Source organism: Micromesistius poutassou (assembly GCF_964030765.1).
Source record: "Micromesistius poutassou genome assembly, chromosome: 14".
NCBI lineage: Eukaryota > Metazoa > Chordata > Actinopteri > Gadiformes > Gadidae > Micromesistius > Micromesistius poutassou.
Window position 1 is genome coordinate 19,128,599 of NC_140284.1, and position 20,704 is coordinate 19,149,302.

Consider the following 20,704-nt stretch of genomic DNA (forward strand, 5'->3'; position numbering starts at 1 on the left):
AAACGTCAATATCAAATAAGAGCACACAACTCTCTTAAGTACACATCGCACATCAGAGTCCCACATAGTTTTTCTTTTCTGTGATGTTTTTTAATCGGGCATTGTAAGTAACACAAGTGTGTAATTAATGACAGTAACTTATGCATTTTCATCAGCAACATCCTCAGAGCAATCCATGTTTGTAAGTACGCCTGCTTGCATCAGCACTTTTGCTGCCTGACATTGAGTCTGTGTCAGTGTGTGTTTTGTCATGTTGTTTTTGCCTTCAGTTGTCTTGTCTTTTTATCACCTCATCCCCGTTGTAGTGACAGAATGAACACACTTGAGCTGCTCAGCCTGAGCGTTTAAAACAGCCCTCGTTGTTTGCTAAAGCAGTCCTAAGTTGTATAGCTCGGATTATAGGCAAAAATGTGTTAAGCCACTTTTTTTATGAACAAATCTAATGAGATGTGTAACTAAAAGTCCATTAAGCATATGTCTTAATCACTGACCATTATATAAATACAAATACAAAGAAAGAGAAAGTTTTCCAAGAAGAAAGGCGGCCCTTTGTCAAAAGTACTAGTATTAAAATACATGAGCATGTTTAAAGCTTTGTTGTAGTTAAATGAGGTTGCTCGGTAAATGTACATTAAAACAAAACCTTAAAAACGAGGTTATCTTATCAACGAGAAAACATAAGGTCACACCACCCAAACAAACGACTGACAGCCCTACACAGCTCGACAGGATCTGTTACACAAAACACATCAACAGCAACGCTACATCGCAACAGAATCCTGGGCAGATGTGAATATAGTTCCCCTTCCACAGCCCAAATCATTACCTCTTCTAGTACGGAAAAAAAGAAACTCATGCAAGCACAAAAACGAGAAGAGGTTTTATTAAACTAATCAAGGAATGTAATCAAAAAACCTTATGCAAGGAATAAATTAAATGACTTGGTAGCATCTTAACAAGCCTGTTGGAACATATATCATACAACGCTATAAAAAGTCCCATGTCCTGGATGTGGATAACTCGTATATATCATAAACTGCTACTTCCTAAATAACTAAATAGGCTTTGTTAGGTATAGGTGGAGGAATCTATATATCTGTGCTACAAGAGAAGAGACTACTGCTCCCATCAGTGCGTTCGTTGTGGCATAGCGTTCAGCGGTGTGATGCTACTCACTGCTCACCAGGAAGCTGTTTGCTCGGTGTGTGATCACGGCACATAGGTTCTCTACGTCGGCCATCTTTCCGAATAAACAACGTGACAGCAATACTTTAGAAAATTAAAAACTAAACTAGAAAAGGTACTAAAGTCCCTCCTACCTGAACGTGAACAAGTGTGTGAAGAATGTGAGGCAGAACATTTACAAAGAAAAGGTTAAAAAAAGAAAGAGAAAAGAGCGTTATATCGAACTAAATTGAATGTTGGATTCAAATTAGAATTCCAGGACCGGTTTCTGTTGGGCTTTGCATTGTCTCTTCTGTTTTTTTGCAATGTTTATTTTTGATGCCGCGTTCCCGCTTCCCGTTGATCGTTGACAGTTCAGTGCGCCAGCCTACTCCGTTTTGCTGTAGTCCTCCGCGTGGCCTAGAACTTTCTTCCTCTGGCGCAGCATGTGGAAGTACAACTGGGGAAAGACTAGAGGAAGAGAGGAACATACCCGCTTTAGAAGTTACATCACTTTGCATTTGAAAACCATCCCATTGTGATTAGGCTCACATGTCCAACCCTAGGTGTCAACATAAGGAAAAACTGAAAATGGCCACATTTTCATTAACTGTCTTTCTCTATGAATATGAAGCTGAGATATGCACCCAAAAGCAACCACGAAATATCTATGGATATATTCTAGATTTGGACATATTCTACTGTGGGAACACTTTCGCACACAAACCACTCGACATACTCCGGCCCCAGCATCAACGTATGTGGTCAAAGCGTTCAGAGAGTGTGTGTGCGTTTGTGTGTGTCTGTGTGTGCGCTGCAGGGCCACTCACGAGGAATGTAGGAGACCATGGCCAGGATGAGGAAGCTGTAGTAGTCGAAGGAGAAGTTGTACTTGTTGGGCAGCGTGATGGAGTACAGGCCCGTCTTCTGCACGTAGGGCAGCGCAGCGTAGATGGTCAGCAGCTCCCCGCTCACGCCCATGGGATACAGCACGATGAAAAAGGTGTACCTAGGGTGTCAGGAGTTTCTGGGGGTTAGGGGGCTCCACCGCTAATTTAAAAAGTCATTGGTTTGAACCTCCTCCTGGATCCAGCAGTCTCTTCATGTTAGAAAGAGGACTAGCTCAGTTTCTTTACAGAGATAGTCTACTGAACAGAACCTCATTCGCGCAAGAGGATGGAGCTTTCAAAAGAGGATTTAAAAGAAGTGTACTTCTACAGTGGCAATGCTACATGGTGTTGATTTTATTGCAGTTTACCAGTGCTGGTTGAGTTTATGTTCGCCAATACTAGCCCATTCTCTCATCGGAAATGGTGAATCATCATACGTTATAATGTCATCAACTGCCTGATCATCACCCCTGTCCCTAACGTCCAAACCGTTTAAACCAACGGTTTCGTGTGAGGCGACGAATCAGAAGACAAGGCAGCGATTATAACCAACAAACAACGAAAACGTGCCCCGCAAAAGCTGCGGCCTACGCAGGGCTAATCATCACGGCGGCGTTAATGGAGAAGAGAACCTTGCAGCGCTGACAATAACACATCTGTCTCCCGATGTCGGAGACGTGGAGGACGAACAATAGTCATTTGTTTCATAGCAACCACAGCAGACCCCCCTCCCCTCCCTCAGCCTGCCCACTGAGAGTGCGTCACACGAGGACCGTTGCCGTGGTTGTCGATGAGGGTGAAAAACATATATATAAAAAACCCATTAAGGGAGGACTGAAGATGACTTAACGATGGAGATTGCAAAATAACAGTTCTTTGGAATGGCTACACTGAGAAAGAACCACACCAGATTGCAGACAGCAAATCAGTAACATGGAAAATCTTGTCGTTTGTCCATTTTTAGATGTATTTATTCGTCTTGCCTTCAGGCTTCAAGACAATGACTATATTATACTGTCACTCCAGGATTTGGCAGGCATTTATTTGTCATGTTTTTTTCGTGAGAATGAGTGAAAATTGCTGTAATTATCGCGATGATAATATATACTCTACACTCAAATCATACGTTTTTTGTCCAGCAAGAATTAAATTATTGACAATTTAAGAGGCATATTCGTAACGTTCATAAACAGGGAAATGCATTGATCAGAATTGCCTGATTTCACAGGACGCTTGCTCCAAGTTACGTGAATGGTTGCAATCACGTCCTGGAGGGACTGATGACGTCCTGCACCATGCGTGTGAGGGTCTCCCCCCGTCTTACCTGGCCCACTTGATGAGGTAGGGCAGGTGGTTGAGCAGGCTGAAGGTGTAGAAGGAGTAGCGGATGATCTCCGTCACCGTCCAGGCTGTGACGAACAGCAGCACGCTGTCCTCACTCTGCACCTGAAGCCCAACATGGAAGCAAGGGCACACGACAGCATGACAAAGACGGTTTGGAGGGGGACCAGGAGGGGGGAGAGAGAGCTGGGGTTAGTTTGCAAAAGGAACCGGTCGATGGAGAACTGCTGGGTTCCATTTAGATGCCAGTCGGCCAGATCACACTCAAGGCACAGAGAACAACATAGCTTTTGTTTTGGAGACGCCAAGATGTTATTCAGGATGCAAATACTAATGCAGAACACATGCCAGACACACACACACACACACACACACACACACACACACACACACACACACACACACACACACACACACACACACACACACACACACACACACACACACACACACACACTTGAGCATTTGACCATGCAGGTAAAGAAGTAGACACTTGAAAAAGATGCCGTTGTTATTCCTCCATCTCAATTTCACTACCAAGCTCTTAAGAGAGGAACGTGCTTGAGCAATGATACCTTACTTTGCTTACACCATCACTCTTCTCCGGTCTATTAACAGGGCAAATAACATTTCTTCATCACTCGTGACACTGAAATCTTATGTACACTGATTTGTCATACATCATATTTGATACTTTTTGGTTAAGTGTAACCAAACGCTAAATCAAAGCGCCTGGACATCAATGATTAGGCCTTTGATCCTGCTGATTCTGACTGGCTCAACTTCATCTCACTTGCCATCATATAAATACGTGACATCACATTATACTCAATCATATTTGATGCTAATCATATGTATTTAGAGGCAATAAAACATTTGTTGCGTTTCATGAGCCACAGTGAGGGCAGCCTATCTCACCTCTCGGACGCTGTGAGTCACAGCCCAGGTGAGGAAGACGCGGGACAGGACCTGAAAGCCCGTCAGAACCAGAGACGACGGTACGATGCCTGGAACACAGGAGACAAGACAGACCCTCAAACAACCGCTCTCTCTACGGGTGAAAATCAATGCAGTGAATATATGAGTATAGAATGTAAAAGAAGGGAAGAAAATCTTGAGTGGTGAGTGAGTGAACAGCCACGTCGAAGCCCTTAGCTGTGTGACAGGTCAGCCAGCTAAAGCTAATGGCTGTGTGAGTGGAGAGTGAAGAAGAGGAGGTGGTGACCTCCTCCATCACCACCTCCACCCCACTGGAGCTGAGCTGGCTAAAGCTAGGTCAACTAGCAAGTTATCTAAAAGATCATGAAGAGAATGGGCTATAAAATCATACGAGTCAACAACATGCACGTTTTCGTTAAAGCTTTTATAGCCAAGTAAATGGCCATGATGAGAAGGTAAGAGGGCAATTACCTGCAGCACAGTGCACTATCTGTAAAGAAAGAAAAAATAAGTATTAAATATGGTTTTGGAAAACCAGCATAAAAACCTGGACAATATGGAATGTATTCCATATAGTATGTATGTATGTATGTAAAAATGTAGTGCTAAAAGACCATTAATAGAACATTTCCATAAAATTTTCCACGCTATGCCAAATCCCAGAATGTTCATTAAGCAAATAGAAATCGGAGGGTGAATGGAAATAATGGAGTTCTATGCTAAACTAGATACTCCTCTTATATGTGTTGTCTGGATACTGTCCATTAGACACACCCTCTGCAATGCACGCAAGTGTGTGTTAATGTATAAGTGTATGACAAAGTAATACAGTGGTCCACTGGTTAATACTTCCAAAGAAGTACAACGGTTACCAGAGTCTAGCCATAACTATATGGCTCGAATAGCGGTCCACTATACTGTGCATACCAGAGCCAGATAAGGACAAGGTCAGTTTACTTCAACGGTTTGATACACTTTGACCCAGTGACTGGGAGGAGGAGGAGGCTGTTATTACCTCCAGAACAGCCCCCGTCTGGAAGAACTTCAGTGGCTTCTCTATGGAATAGTAGAGGCCATGGTAGCTGCCTCTGGCCAGGTAGGCTCGGACCAGGCCCACAGCAATCACCAGCCACCTAGAGGTGGAGAAAACACACACACACACCATTACTTTATGAATAGGATCATATAAATACGTTATAGTATATATTGTGTGTTAATACTTGTTAATATATTATATTAATGATTGGTAATGGATTTATCAAAGAGAAATAAATTAACATAAAAAACAAATGCAAACAACACGTTCAAACGTCAGTGAAACCAGTTTTCCAAGTGATACTGGGTGTTGGTTAATGCATGGGGGGCAGCGGAACAGGAATTCAAGCCTGCCCTCTCGGTAAAGTCTCACATGCAACAACTATTTAAATGGAAACCCCGTCTTCCAATGCCTCTGCACACTTCCAATGCATGCGCAATGTCTCCCGAAAGAAGCGACACAATGTGACCCAACTGGTTGCGAAAGTCACCAAACAACAGCGACCCAAATGTTTCGCAATGGTCCAAATACTGCAAATACGCCACATCCTGCATGTTAAATAGTCAGAGGCTTGCCTTGTTTTTGTCCTTTTATTGAAAAAGAGACTTTAAGTCTAATCTAAAGCCTTTTTGTCGAGAATACGATGCATCTACCACGGTGTAGGCCGTGGGTCTACATGACATCCTTGAAGTTCGCAATACCACATGTTCATCCTTAGTTACTATCTATGCACATTTCACAGTAAAAGTCGTACAGATGAACATGCAAATCTGGCACCATTAGATTTGACAGCAGGCGAGAGATTTACCAGTACCACCGCCACCATTCATTCCGCTACAGGCTATTACTCAGCTCAATGCAAAGCGTACACAGGCATTACAGTTAAGCAGCACAGCAGACACTAACCGGCCACCTACCCTGCTGTCATTACAACGTTGTAGATGACGAGGTACGCCGTGGCCAGCGCACCCGGTCCCCTCTTTTTCTTGGGTGCAGCATCACCGTGGATCGTTTTGCTGGGTCCCGTGGCAGGTGCCGACATGATCGCAACGTCTGATCCCCACAGTTCTGTCACGGATCCTGTGTCGTTTCAAGACCAGGAAATGAGAGACACAAGGCCTGAGACGAAATGGGGAAATCTCCGTGACGGGCGCCCCCTAGTGGACTCGCCCCTTCTTATGGAGGCGCAACAGTCAACAAAAAGATATTGAGGCGTTCAATGTTTTGATTATTATTGTTATTCATCAATTATATTATTTGTATTGATTATTACCAGTCATGGGAAAATAGTAGCTGACTATGAATGACTGACGTAGAGGTGAAGATACCCCTGTTATTTTGTTAATATTTTAAATACTTGCAATACATTTTAATCTTACAATACATAGGCTACAATTTAGTATGTCTATCTATCCATACAAATCCAAGGTAGTTACACTAACCTTTAAATAAAATATAGATATGTATTGATGACACAGTTGTTGGTTGCTTTCTGATCTTGTGCATTGTACACTATACAACTATTATTAACTATTAACAAAAGTAGTGTAACGACACAAAATAAGTATTTGAGTCAAATTATAGAGTTGTCCTACTTGCAAATGGAAATACATGTGAAATATTTGGTTTAGAAATCTTCGGTAAATAAACAATGTAATGTTGAACTAAATAACCTTAAGTTGAAATCCCTGCTGATGAAACGCACAGATTCTCAGTAAATATCATTAGAAAATATCAACACTGACGCCTCTGTGGGTGCAGTTCAACGCGTTGGCCGCTAGAGAGCGCTACTATATTTATCACACGTAGACGTGGGCACTGCGCCGAACTTTAATTGAGGTGAGTACTATTACGTATAAAATGTAAAACGGATGGATTATGTTGATCTTGAATGTGATGTACTACGTAAACGTTACGTGTGTTATCTCGGTGTGTTTATGTTATTATATTTATGTTCACAGTGGTCCATTTGTCGTCAGGCGGTCTGGGAGCTTACTTACGGAAGAGCAACTGGTCGGTGGATGGATCGGGAGGACGTCGCCTCGCAGTCCAGCCTCTACTTCAGACTCTAAGTCTCCTCGCTCCGTGTCGTCGACATGCCGCTGTTCGCCCAAAACCCGTTCGACCAAGATGTCGGTAAGTGATCCATCTCTCGACTCTTCGGGGTTTCCGTAGCGGAGGGCCGAGGTCCAGCTAGCTCCCGAGTTAGCATGCCTCTGACCACTCACATCGTGACACCGTGACCACAACAACACAACACAACAACAACACGACACCACAGCAACGCAACACAACAACACAACAACACGACAACACAACACAGCAACAACACGACAACACAACACAACACAGCAACACAACACAGCAACACAACACAGCAACACAACAACACAACACAGCAACACAACAACACAACAACACAACACGACGTGTTGTTACTGGTGGGTCCAGCCTGATACGTGTGTCGCTCGGTTCAACGTCTGGTTAATACTTACACATCGGGACGCTTTACCAACAACTTACAAACACACAGTTTGACAACGACACATCTTTTACTGGTGAACACAACAAACCTCATGTGGAGGTCCTGCTGTCAGGGACGAGGGTACAGCTTCATGGTTATGAACACGTTATTCACGTAACATAACGTGTAGGGTAGACAGCCATTGTACTATATAGTACGCTGTAGTAACCTAGTACACTTAATTTTATTAGTGAGGTGTGGCCTTCCAGCCATCAGATTGTCCCCTATTCCCTACCTTAGTTCACCGTGTAACATTTCACCGGTTATCTCTTCCAGTAATTACATTATGGTTTGCATTCGAAAAAAGTCTACTTGTAATTATGCAAATAATGGTCGGTCAGTGACGTCCGTTGTCTCTTAAAATCGTCAACCCATGATGCCATTGTATGCCCAGTTGCGCTTTTACTCATTTTAGCAACATGTTTCGTTTTCATCATAAACTAGACCATTTAGTATATTATATATGGGGTTAAATATTTCTAAATCAACGTCTGAATATGTGCTCTTGGAGATCAAGCTGAAAGACATTATGCTCATTTACATTATCAGTCAATTATATGTACTACATTTCGTAAACACTGGCATAGTCAATCAATACGTCTCAATAACTGCCCATATGTTTCCCCTGTGGGATTAATTTACAGAAAAGGCAACGCATGAAAACAACACAGCAGATGACTGGGCTGTCATCATGGACATATGCGATAGGGTTGGAACGACACCCAATGGGTAAGCTGTGACATAGCACTCCCTTTTTAATAACAACAGCCTTGTTTGCTCGCAACCACCAAACGTTCCACTGCTGTCCCTGCCAAAAAGTCCAGATGGTTTGTTTAATTTATGGGGTTAAAAAAGGGCCTCTATTTCATGTTGTTTGTCATCTTTTTCAGCGCAAAAGACTGCCTCAGAGCGATTATGAAAAGAGTCAACCACAAGGTGCCTCATGTTGCCATGCAGGCTCTCACGGTGAGTTTGATGTGTTTAAAGTACATGCTGACGTTTTCATACCATATCCTTCAGACATGGTCAATGAACCTTGTTGTGGCCAAGCAATCATAAACTGCTAAAACCCTGTTGTGATTGCTATTGTCATTGTATTCCTGTTGATCCATACAGACTTTGTCATATTCAGTTTCAACATTTTTCTTTAGACTGTCAGGTATTCGGTGTGACTCACAGTGAGTTGGCAGCATGTGACACACTAGGTCTAGTAGGATAGGCACTGGGTCATGTGCTCTTTTAGTTTGTCACATTTTCTGTTACACCATTAGTGTCATTAACTGAAAACGATCAATGCAATCAAACACCTAATATCCTTATAATGCAACAACCCGACTACATTCAAATGCAGTTAACAATTGCTGATCCACGGTCAAGTAACCGATTGGAGTGTGTGTGTGTGTGTGTGTGTGTATGTGTGTGTGTGTGTGTGTGTGTGTGTGTGTATATATTTATTTATTTTTGCAGTTGCTGGGGGCCTGCGTGGCAAATAGTGGAAAAATATTCCACTTAGAAATCTGCTCAAGAGAATTCACCAGCGAAGCACGGAATGTGCTGAGTAGGGTATGGAAGTATTTTAATGAAAAATAACAAAAGATTCATATACCAACAAAATAAAGAAAAAACAAAGAAACTCAAAAGTGCTTTTCCGGACTTATCTGCAGGCTAACCCAAAGGTGTGCGAGAAGCTCAAGGCTCTGATGACAGAATGGGCTGAGGCCTTCCAGAAGGATCCCCAGCTCAGCCTCATGAGCGCCACCATAAAGACCCTGAAGGAGGACGGGGTGGGCTTCCCTGCTGCAGGCTCACAGGTACGCACTCGCACACACGCACGCACTCTCACACACACGCACACACACACACACTCACTCACTCACTCACTCACTCACTCACTCACTCACTCACTCACTCACTCACTCACTCACTCACTCACTCACTCACTCACTCACTCACTCACTCACTCACTCTCACTCACTCACACACACACTCTCACACACACACACACACACACACACTCTCTCTCTCTCTCTCTCTCTCTCTCTCTCTCTCTCTCTCTCTCTCTCTCTCTCTCTCTCTCTCTCTCTCTCTCTCTCTCTCTCTCTCTCTCTCTCTCTCTCTCTCTCTCTCTCTCTCTCTCTCTCACGCACACACGTGCCTGGAACCACAGGAGGGAATTCCCACACATTCATCTTGCAATTCTTAGCAATCCATTTCCTGGATTGCTAAGAAGGTTCTCAGTGTCCAAGGGGTGGATATTGTAGAAGCATCCTGACGTCTGCTGGTGTTTGTGTTCATTTATCAGCCAGTCAGCCGCTCTTATATCCTCCATACACTTGATGTTGTGTCATCCTGACCACCAGCCGCAGATGTCAAACTGTCTCAGTGTAATGTGCCCGTTGTCCATAAAGTTATGGGACTCCAGAAATCTCTCTTTTCAAGGAAGAGCCTCACTGGAATATCTTGTATTTTCCCGCATGGTTCCAGGCATACGTCTCTATAAGACGTCTCTGTAGAGAGAACAGGATGGCCTCTGTCGATGGCCAACTAGCAGAGATGTTGTCACTCTCTGGCCTCCGTTTCATATCTCTGTCACTCAGTGTTGTGTAACACATTGTGTTTGTGTGTTTGTGTGTTAAGTCAACGACTGCTCATGTTTTACAGAGACTGAACTACATCCGCTGTTACTGTTTCTGTCGTGTTGAACGTTGTCATAACTAGTTATTTATTTAGGTGGGAGCTTTTGAAAGATTAGACACACATTTGTAATCATTGACGGGAATATTATTGTAAACCTGTTAGGGTTACAAAAAAGGGGTTAAAAATGGCCATTGTCTGTTGTGGTATGGCCATTATTATCCTCAACAAAATATGCAAATCTAACAAAACTGACTAGGTTTGAGGACCGAAATAATTCAGCCCTTACAAATGTCACAAGAAACAAGTTTTCTCCTCAATTCTTTCAAATCATCCCTCAAGTCATTTTATTTATATATATATATATATATATATACACACACACACACACACACACACACACACACACACACACACACACACACACACACACACACACAGTCAAAAGGCTGCTTAAGCACATACAACCTGCAGCCTCTCTCTGGTGACCACATCATAGCATCCACTATGGGGGGCATGGCATTCACTACCAGTGTGTAACTCACCTGCTTATCTTAATCCTCTCTACACCTCCTATTGGTCGGCCTTCTCAACAGGGGTCCAGTGCAAAGGTCAACACACCTGCAGTGAGCAAACCGTGTGATGATGACGACCTGGCTAAAGGTAAGGCTGCACTGTTAGCTGTAGCAGCAGACCCTCTACGTTTCATTAAACAGATCAGGTTAAAACCACGGTCTAGCAGCTATGATGTTGCACATGTGAAATGTAATAAGCAGGCAATGGTCATGGATGGGCAGGCGTGTATGTCGTTCCTCACTTTGGTCTTTGTGTAAACTAAAGCTGTACATTGTAGGTCAGATAAGATTAAACTTATCAATACTGTGAGGGAAATGCGAAATATTGAATAGAAGATAAAGTGTTTACCAATCTCTTGTAAAGCCATGATATCTTCCTCCTGTACTACAAATGGGATCAACAGCATTCAAGACTTAAATTAAGAAAAATATTTAAGAGGCAAAGAAAATTAAATGTTGCCACTTTTGCAAATGTGTCTTTACAATTTAAATTAAATTCTAAATGCATTAAATTATTAAACCCATGCTCCCACTCCCTGGGTCACCTCCTCCGCTCACCTTTCAGCCATCGAGCTCTCGCTGCAGGAGCAGAAGGCCGACGCCCGGCCCCTGGCGGTCGACTCCTCCCTCCCCGGCGCCCCCAACGGCGTCGCCCCGCGGGAGGTCCGGAAGGTGCGCGCGCTCTACGACTTTGAGGCGGCCGAGGACAACGAGCTGACCTTCATCACCGGCGAGCTCATCCTGGTGCTGGACGACAGGTAGGGGCCGCGCCCCGCCCTGTGCCCCCCACCGCCTCACGACCCTGGGAGGACGGGGGACCAGACTACAGACCCACATGGCTGGGTCAGAATGAGGAGGGCCACGTAGGACTATAGACCCACATGGCTGGGTTAGAATGAGGAGGGCCACGTAGGACTACAGACCCACATGGCTGGGTTAGAATGAGGAGGGCCACGTAGGACTACAGACCCACATGGCTGGGTCAGAATGAGGAGGGCCACGTAGGACTACAGACCCACATGGCTGGGTTAGAATGAGGAGGGTCTGCAGGGGATTTCAGCGATGAGTTTTTGCCCTTTGTTTTGCTGACCCACTTTCAGTTTGAGAAAAGGGGAAATCACTAGATGGAGCCGGTGGAAACGATGTATTCATGTAAGAGATAACATCTCTTTTCTCTCTGTGTCGTGACTGGATGTGCCCCCTAGCGACCCCAACTGGTGGAAGGGGGAGAACCACAGAGGGATGGGACTCTTTCCCTCCAACTTTGTCACCAACAACCTGAACGCGGAGCCGGAGCCCGGTAGGTCTTCTCCGGAGCCGTCCTCCTTTCGGCCGCGGGGAAGCGAGCCCAACGCAGCGGTGGCCCTCGAACTAGGACAGATTAGTGCCGCTCACCCAGCCCCCCCTGTCCCCTCTGCAGTGGTGTACGTGGAGAAGGCCGCCAGCCCCGAGGAGAGCAGCCTGGAGGCCCGAGTGGAGCCCGAGCCGGTGTTCATCGACGAGGTAGCCGGCCCTCGGGGGCCCCGCAGGGGCCTGGCGCCGCCCGGCCCAGAGGCTTGGATTTCACTATCCCTGAGTTTTAAAAAGCTTCCCTTGGTTAATTTGCTGCTAAGCATCACGCTCCGGCCGTACTCCAGTCGTTCACAGTGCGGCGCTAATGATCCTGAACAACAAAGCCATTACCGTCACAACGGTTTTCTGAGGCCATTTGTTTATTATGGCTTTGGGGCTTTCTCTCTCTTTCACTCTCTCTCTCGGTCTCTCGCTCTCTCTCTCTATCATTCTCACTTTGTCTTGGCCGATCTGACTGTGTCTCTCGCTTTCTCCTGGTCCTTCTTTCTTTTCTTTCTCTCTCTCTCTGTCTCCCGTTCTCTTTTTGTCCCTCCCTCTTGGTCTCTCTCTCTCTCTCTCTCCGGGTCTCTCTCTCTTTGGGTCTCTCTCTCTCTCTCTCTCTTTGGGTCTCTCTCTCTCTCTCTCTTTGGGTCTCTCTCTCTCTCTCTCTCTCTCTTGGGTCTCTCTCTCTCTCTCTCTCTTTGGGTCTCTCTCTCTCTCTCTCTTTGGGTCTCTCACTCTCTCTTTGGGTCTCTCTCTCTCTCTCTCTCTCTCTCTCTCTCTCTCTCTCTCTCTCTCTCTCTCTCTCTCTCTCTCTCTCTCTCTCTCTCTCTCTTTGGGTCTCTCTCTCTCTCTCTCTTTGGGTCTCTCTCTCTCTCTCTCTTTGGGTCTCTCTCTCTCTCTCTTTGGGTCTCTCTCTCTCTCTCTCTTTGGGTCTCTCTCTCTCACTCTCTCTTTGGGTCTCTCTCTCTCTCTCTCTTTGGGTCTCTCTCTCACTCTCTCTTTGGGTCTCTCTCTCTCTCTCTCTCTCTCTCTCTCTCTCTCTCTCTCTCTTTGGGTCTCTCTCTCACTCTCTCTTTGGGTCTCTCTCTCTCTCTCTCTCTCTCTCTCTCTCTCTCTCTTTGGGTCTCTCTCTCACTCTCTCTTTGGGTCTCTCTCTCTCTCTCTCTCTCTCTCTCTCTCTCTCTCTCTTTGGGTCTCTCTCTCACTCTCTCTTTGGGTCTCTCTCTCTCTCTCTCTCTCTCTCTCTTTGGGTCTCTCTCTCTCTCTCTCCGGGTCTCTCTCTCACTCTCTCTTTGGGTCTCTCTCTCTCTCTCTCTCTCTCTCTCTTTGGGTCTCTCTCTCTCTCTCTCCGGGTCTCTCTCTCACTCTCTCTTTGGGTCTCTCTCTCTCTCCGGGTCTCTCTCTCACTCTCTCTTTGGGTCTCTCTCTCTCTCTCTCTCCAGGGTAAGATGGACCAGACCCTGTCCCTGCTGCAGAACACCGACCCGGCCGATGGCTCCCCTGACGGCAGTGAGCTGGTCCAGCTCGAGGGTAGGAGGAGCTGCTCTGTGCCCCACTTCTCTATCCCATTCATGCCCCGTTTTATGATTTAATTCCTCTTATCTTTTTTCCACAGGGGCGTGCGAGCAGATGAACCCAATGATCGACGATCAGCTGGAAGAGATCGACAGGTATCTGTGGCTCCTTAGCTGCCCCACAGAGGGGTGTGTTGTCCCTTAGACCGTGTGTGAGCGTGACTCCCTCTCCCTCCCGTCTGCTGTACAGAAACGTTCATTTCAGTGATGTGGTCTTGGTCTGTATTTATTTTGGTGTTTTTCTTTACTTTGCTGCATTGGATCACAAACCTTACACGATGAAAGCATAAGCTCCAAGCTCCACGCTCCATTATTTCTGAATGAAATAGGAGAGCCCTTTTTTTTTTTTTAGGCACCGTATCGGTGAATGAAATTGGTTCACGAAGACCGGAGAACACATAATCTCACACATTGAAAGTACACTACAATTCAACGGTTATGTCCAGAGCCTTTATTTTTTTTTTAAAGTCCTAACAGAAATAATCTCTCCCGGTCTTCTGATATTGGCTCCAAGGTCCAAACTGGTTTATTTTAACTGTCTGGTAAAAGTGGCGTAGTCTTTATGAACTAAAGAAAAGCCGGCAAAAAAAGAAAAACGAAACACTCGTTCTATTTTTGCTCTCTCCGCAGAAAGCACTCGGAGCTGTCGGAGCTGAACGTGAAGGTGCTGGAGGCTCTGGAGCTGTACAACACACTGATGAACGAGGCCCCCTTCTACTCCACCTACAGCAAGATGCAGGCCCAGGCCGGCTACCCCGCCCAGGCCCCCGCCATGGCCATGCAGGTGGGACAGAAACACGTCTTAGCACCCACATCCAAATGACCTCTCACCCCCCCCCCAAGATTTGCACTCTTATACTTTTTCCGCAGGTCCTTATTTTATAAGGACATTCTACCCTGGCCTCAATGCCAGGGTAGTCATACATTATCATAATCACATAATCATACATTATCAATGTATGATTAGATAAACACAACAAAACATGGAGGCTGGACGGGCACTTTCTCAGTCACCCACAGGTTCTACCAGCAGTCGGCCGTGTTACTGAGGTCGATAATTATTCCCTTTTTCGTCCCTTAAGACCTGTTGACCCGGCCTTTGATTAAAGCCTTTGTTTTGTGTGCGCTAATACCCAAAGTGTTGGGGACACTAAAGTTTACCGTCTGCCCCTTCCCCCCCCTCCCCATCTTTCCTCACGCAAATGACTAGCCTACCCTAACCCCATTCCTCTTCCTCTCTCTCTTTCCTTTGTGTGCTATCTCTCCCTCCCCTCCCCTTGGGTCGAGTCGGTGGATTGTGTTGGCGGTGCTGTTTTGCCCGGCGATGACGTCATTGAGTCTCCCCAGAGACGTAGGCCGACAGTCCCACTGCGCCCAGTGCGCTGCTGCTCCCTGATTCATTTACCCTTCACAACAACCTATTTTCAGTTTTTTCCCTAGCGCTGCGAAACCGAAGGGCTTCGGTTCCACACAGAGAGACTGGAGAACGCCGGCTCCTCACAGATGGCGTGGTCTCTGTTGTTTCATTAGGGTTACCTTCACTCTCACGCGTCGCGTCGCTGTTCTGTTGAATTGTCGCATTATGCAGTCTGCCCCCCTCCTCGCACTGAAGAAACTCCATTTAAGAATAGTGGTGTAAGAAGTTAACGCCCTGCTCCTCTCCCGGGGTGTGTAGGGTTACCCGGGCCAGGCAGGGGTCCCCTACATGGCTCCCGGGGTCCCTCAGGGTCCGCCGCCCCCCCAGGGCTACAGCCTGCCCAGCGACCAGCCCGGACCTCTGCACTCCATGCCCCCCAACACGCAGCACGGGCAGCCCCCCTACATGAGGTAGGAGGTTCACCTTTTCAGCTCAAACTGTCCAGTACAGTGAATGACCTTGCATTGACTTTGATATGCATCAAGGTTGTTTATTTTATTGAGATGGCTTTTAATGATTTTATTATAGATTTCGGAATTTTTTGTATTTTTTGGTTTCATGGGTATTGCTTTGAGACAAAATGCTTTACTAGTCTCCCCAAAGAACAGAGCAGTTGGTCAGTCTTACTTTGGGCTCACTGTGGATTCATCCTCTTCACAGCAGCGCTGTGAACGCTCCCTACATGAGCCACGCCGCCGGAGCGCCCTACATGGCCCAGATGGGCGGGGCCATGGACATGTCAGCCTATCAGAACGCCAACGCCAACATGCCTCCAGGCTCCTATCCAATGACGGCTCCCTCCCACCAAGCCCAGCAGCAGCAGCAGCAGCCGGCGTTCTACCAGCAGCCGCTCCTGTAAAGCCTCACCTGCCTTCAGAGATCACCTGACCCAAATATACATATATATATATATGTATATATATATGTGTGTATATCAAACGTTTCAATCACTCGGAGTGAGTTTTTTTTTAAATTTGGACTGTCTCATAAAGAGTTCAAGCGGTTCTTTTAAAGTTAGTTTTCTGTTCGATCGTTGCGTCTCCGGATGAATCCGGACACCGTGCAGGTCTGCTCCCTTCTCCCAACTCTGCTTCATCGCTGCACTAATCCTTCCTGCTGCTGGTGGTGGTGGTGGTGGTGGTGGTGGTGGTGGTGGTGATGGCGGCGTGCGGTTACCCGGCTCTACAATGTTTCTAGAATCTGTAATGGGACCCCGCCCCCATCCTCTTGGCGGCGGAGCGGCGGTGGTTTTATGGTCCAAAGTACCGCGCTGCTTCCATGTGTGTCCCTTTACCTGTCGGCAGAGAGCCAAGAGAGCGAGGGAACGACCCTCCTCACGCAGCACACCCTTCTAGGAATGGACCTCTGCACCTGTGAATCGGTTCGTCTTTGGTCAGGAGGAAGACGCCTACTTTAGTCCCTTCAGTCAGGATTCATGTTTCACTTATTATCTGCCCAAAGAGGAGGAGATGTTTTTGCTTTTGAGAGCACTTTGTTGACTCCAATTCGATTAAAGTGTGTTTTTGAGAGGGTGCCAGCGCATCCAGGTTGTACACTTATCCAAAGTGTACAACAAGAGTATCCAAACCCTGAAATGAATACCTGGGGAACAGCAGCAGCAGCAGCACCCTCTCTGGTGAAACATCGGTACTGCAGGGAGCATTTCTGGCGGAAGATTGGTAGAGGTAGATTGGTTTGGTTACTATTTAAAAGCTTTAATTCACAAACGTTTGTCAATTTAGCTGTTCAGGTTCTGAATGATGTAACATACATGTCGTGAACTAATTTCACTCTTGGCTTGTGAACCACCATTTTTCAGTTGCTCAATGGACATGGAAGAGTCCTTTACTTATCTCTCTCTTCCTCACAATTTTATTTATATATCCGTGTGTGCCGTGAGGGAAACTCATCCCGAACACTGGTGCATTTTTTTTTTTTTTTAATGACCGATTGGTTTGGGCCTAAACCGCCTTCTAGTCCCTGAATCATCGTGATAATGAAGTCGTTGAGATAATGCCTCTTTAACCCTCCTGCGTATGTGTTTCCAAGTTAGAAGTCTATTTATGATGATTAAGTCCAATCCTGCTTGCCATCTTTATAACATTGGGTTTCTGTCACATTCAGTGCAACCATTCTGAGTTCATGAAGTTTGGTTCTGGTTTTCCCGTCGTTTGTTTATTATACGAGTTTATTATGCAAGCTATTGTATTGCTTCGCGTCTGTTCCATTCATATTAACTCTTGTAAATGACATCCCCTTGTATTTTAATTTGTTTATCTACTGGTACATTATAGGCAGTTATTTTGAGAATGTACTATAGTTATCTTTGTCTCTCTCTCTTTGTGATTGCCAGGCATAGTGCAAACAATTTGCATAATACTAACTTTAGTATAAAATTGCTTGAGGTTCATGACGTCTGTGTAGTTGAAATCTTAAGATTTACCGTTTTCTTAATTTTTTTTGTGCTGGGTCCACATTTCTTGACTTGCCTGATGTTAAAAGCGTTGTATATTAGTTGTAAGATATCTGGGTTTCTCCACATCAGCATTGCACCTTAACTTTGTAAACAACATTTATGTACCACTGGATGCCTTGTTTTATGTAGAAATCAGAACATCACAGACACACACACAAAAACCTTTTTGGAAAAATTACTTCTGTATAGGAAGCTGCTGTATATCTAGAGTTGTAGATGCCTATATTTAATATATTCGGGGCAAGAAAATTCATTATCCATAATGTTTAAAGAACCTTTTGTAACACAGCAAACTAAACATCTTTGAAATATAAAAAAAGACCTGTGTTCAAATAGGTCTGTGTGGCCCTCTTTTGTATTTTGGTATAAATTACATTAGCCTTAAACACGTGGTTAATAAAGGATGTCAAGCTTCACACGTGAGCATAATTTATAATATACAAGGTTTTGTTTGTGTGGATTTTAACAGTAAAACTGGATTGGATTGTGTGAGTCGTTGGTATAACTGCAGAGACTCAAACCTGTTCAGTACTTGCATCATGATCGAATGAAGAAAGACATTGATTTACAGGTTAGGCACACCTCTTAAAAAACCGTTAATTGAATCAGAACTCAATTATGGTTTGGATCCATTTCCGGTATTATTATTATTTTTGAAATAAAGCTTCCGGTTACGTCTTCCCACTTCTCTGTCCCCACCTGCTGGGAGGCTGCCCGCCACGCGACCACTTTGGTCGGCTCACCTGCTCCCCGCGTTGCCCTGGAGACCGGGGATGGTTTATTCATGACCCTTCACTCACTGGAAACACGTCACAGGCCGATCAATCAGACCAGGACGAACAACACGGGCCTGTTGAGATAGTAAATATGCTGCTACCTTTGGAGGGCATTTGCTGAATAAACTGTCAGAGTTTAAAATAGACTGATATCCCCTAGGCCCAGATAAATATATAAATATTCTATAGTATTATAATACAAGTAGTAGTAGTGTGCCTGGTAATCGCATATTAGCTATACTAATGTAGGCCATGCATTTCTTTTAAAGAGATTGTTTAGCCACATCTGCATGCCACGGCTCATGAAAAGCTGCGCAAATGCCAAGAAAGGTCCAACACAAAACGACTGGGTCGTGCTGGCGCAGTGAGGGGAGACCGCGTCCGTCAATACAGCCGAGCGGGAGCGAGTTCGGAGCGCGTGCACGACAGCTGTGTCGCTCGCGGCGGGTGACCTGCACGTCACAAACCGTACAGTCAGCGCTGCGCTCGTCGGTAGAAGTGCTGCCGCTGTCCCGTTTCAAATCATAACGCAACATCCCAGACCTCTGCAGAGCGACCGCGGGGAGAGCTCCCAGCCACGGTCACGGTGTACAGTAGATCTCTCTGCAGAAGACAAGTGAAGCATCCCCCGCTGCCAAGCTGGAGCAAACAGTCCACTGTCCGCCGCAGGGGCAGCAGCAGCAGTTCCAGTGGACCGGGACGGAGCGGCAGCCGCCCCCTTGGACCGATGAATTGGCCGAGATGTCCCGTCACATCTACACCCGTCAGGGCATCGCCGAGGGACCCCAGAAACCCGTCTTCCAGGTGCGAAACGCTGTACGGATGAAATGAGCAAATGTGACAATTTAAGTTAAATTCAATTGCTTTATTGGTTTGAAAGGAACATTTGTTTTTCACATTGCCAAAGCATAACAGATAACAACATACTGTATAATGTGAATGACATAACATTAAACAATGGTGTCAATGTTATTCTCTGCTTGACATTGACCTACAAGTTTATAGTTTTTTGAACCATGCCTTATTCGTGTTGTTGTTTCTCATTTTGCTTGAAACGGGGATTATACTGCATATTTACACAAGGAAAACATTATTGGAAAAGACTGGATGGATTTTGGTGGCCCGTTCCTAATGACCCTATTAGATGTAATTAATCAACGGGCCGCCCGGTCTACACAATTTGATAGAAACGAAATGGGCTGCTCAATTATTTAACGCCTTAGATGGAACTACTCGTTTTTAAATAGACCATATTTGAATGATTCCGAGTGAGTTCCCTGCACAAAATAAATCCATATAACGATTGTTGTAACTCAGTCAATAATGCAGTTACAGCGTTGTTTACCGAACATTTCTAGATCGTTTTTTGCCAGACCAAGACGAGTGATGGCAAGAGATTTTTTTGCAAACGAACTTTGTGTGACTCAACCATCTTCTACTCATCTACAATAGGCTATGCACCCTTAAAAAATAAGAAAAATAAATGTGTTCCCTATCACAATACAGTTCTACACACAATACACCAAATAGGCACATGCGTGTAAAAATGGATCCAGAAAGACCCTCTAATCCTCGGAGGGATTTATTCCAGTCACAGCAGGACATGCGGTCACGCCACTGCACTTCATCGCTGTTCAAACAGATCGACTTATTATAACGAGGTCATCTCAGTGGACCACAGGCGTACTGGGAGAGAGCCTCCTCCATCCCTCATCTACTGCCGGGCTGCAAGGGTGTAACCACAGGAAGTGTGCGTAGACACTGCGTAGGCCTACTGGCACATGATTAATGAGGGAGAACCTCAACGTCAACCCCGTCCCAGATCACGAAAACAACGGTATCTTTCCTGTTCCTGTGTGACTCCCTCTCTAGCGTTCAGAGAGCAGCGTTCGTTGACTGGGGTGTGTGATTCTGTTTTCCTCCGTCAGGCGAACCGGGGGACCTACTCCCGACGGAGCCGTCTGAAGAGGTCCGACGGCAGCACCACCTCCACCAGCTTCATCCTCAGACAGGTGAGATACCT

The 20,704-nt window shown here is 45.5% G+C and overlaps 2 protein-coding genes across 3 annotated transcripts; one reads left to right on the forward strand and one right to left on the reverse strand.

Moving 5' to 3' along the window:
* Nucleotides 1-865: 865 nt before the first annotated feature.
* Nucleotides 866-6,450, reverse strand: hacd2 (3-hydroxyacyl-CoA dehydratase 2). The gene is made up of 7 exons (XM_084478543.1): nucleotides 6,288-6,450; nucleotides 5,350-5,467; nucleotides 4,806-4,824; nucleotides 4,314-4,402; nucleotides 3,379-3,500; nucleotides 1,995-2,173; nucleotides 866-1,635 (listed from the first exon to the last, which is right to left on the reverse strand). Exons 1-7 carry the CDS (start codon nucleotides 6,410-6,412, stop codon nucleotides 1,553-1,555), a joined length of 735 nt encoding a protein of 244 aa, XP_084334669.1. The 5' UTR covers nucleotides 6,413-6,450; the 3' UTR covers nucleotides 866-1,552.
* Nucleotides 6,451-7,192: 742 nt separating this feature from the next.
* Nucleotides 7,193-18,300, forward strand: stam2 (signal transducing adaptor molecule (SH3 domain and ITAM motif) 2). 2 transcript variants are annotated; one of them, XM_084478542.1, is made up of 15 exons: nucleotides 7,193-7,209; nucleotides 7,332-7,506; nucleotides 8,539-8,623; nucleotides 8,785-8,860; nucleotides 9,362-9,457; nucleotides 9,559-9,705; nucleotides 11,125-11,191; nucleotides 11,669-11,861; nucleotides 12,309-12,403; nucleotides 12,524-12,606; nucleotides 13,881-13,968; nucleotides 14,054-14,108; nucleotides 14,643-14,796; nucleotides 15,688-15,839; nucleotides 16,093-18,300. In XM_084478542.1, exons 2-15 carry the CDS (start codon nucleotides 7,467-7,469, stop codon nucleotides 16,286-16,288), a joined length of 1,527 nt encoding a protein of 508 aa, XP_084334668.1. In that variant the 5' UTR covers nucleotides 7,193-7,209; nucleotides 7,332-7,466; the 3' UTR covers nucleotides 16,289-18,300. The 2 variants fall into 2 exon arrangements, with proteins under 2 accessions (XP_084334668.1, XP_084334667.1); XM_084478541.1 differs by having other exon boundaries at nucleotides 7,194-7,209; nucleotides 16,090-18,299.
* Nucleotides 18,301-20,704: the final 2,404 nt, after the last annotated feature.

What these genes read in the sequence shown, in the direction of transcription:
- hacd2 (XM_084478543.1), bottom strand. Translation starts at nt 6,412, where the DNA reads ATGTCGGCACCTGCCACGGGACCCAGCAAAACGATCCACGGTGATGCT. An exon ending in AACGTTGTAATGACAGCAGG is followed by an intron (nt 5,468 to 6,287) that starts GTAGGTGGCCGG and finishes CTCCACCTCTAG; the next exon opens with GTGGCTGGTGATTGCTGTGG. An exon ending in TGACTCACAGCGTCCGAGAG is followed by an intron (nt 3,501 to 4,313) that starts GTGAGATAGGCT and finishes GTTGGGCTTCAG; the next exon opens with GTGCAGAGTGAGGACAGCGT.
- stam2 (XM_084478541.1), top strand. Translation starts at nt 7,467, where the DNA reads ATGCCGCTGTTCGCCCAAAACCCGTTCGACCAAGATGTCG. An exon ending in TGAGCTGGTCCAGCTCGAGG is followed by an intron (nt 13,969 to 14,053) that starts GTAGGAGGAGCT and finishes TTTTTTCCACAG; the next exon opens with GGGCGTGCGAGCAGATGAAC. An exon ending in GGGCAGCCCCCCTACATGAG is followed by an intron (nt 15,840 to 16,089) that starts GTAGGAGGTTCA and finishes TCCTCTTCACAG; the next exon opens with CAGCGCTGTGAACGCTCCCT.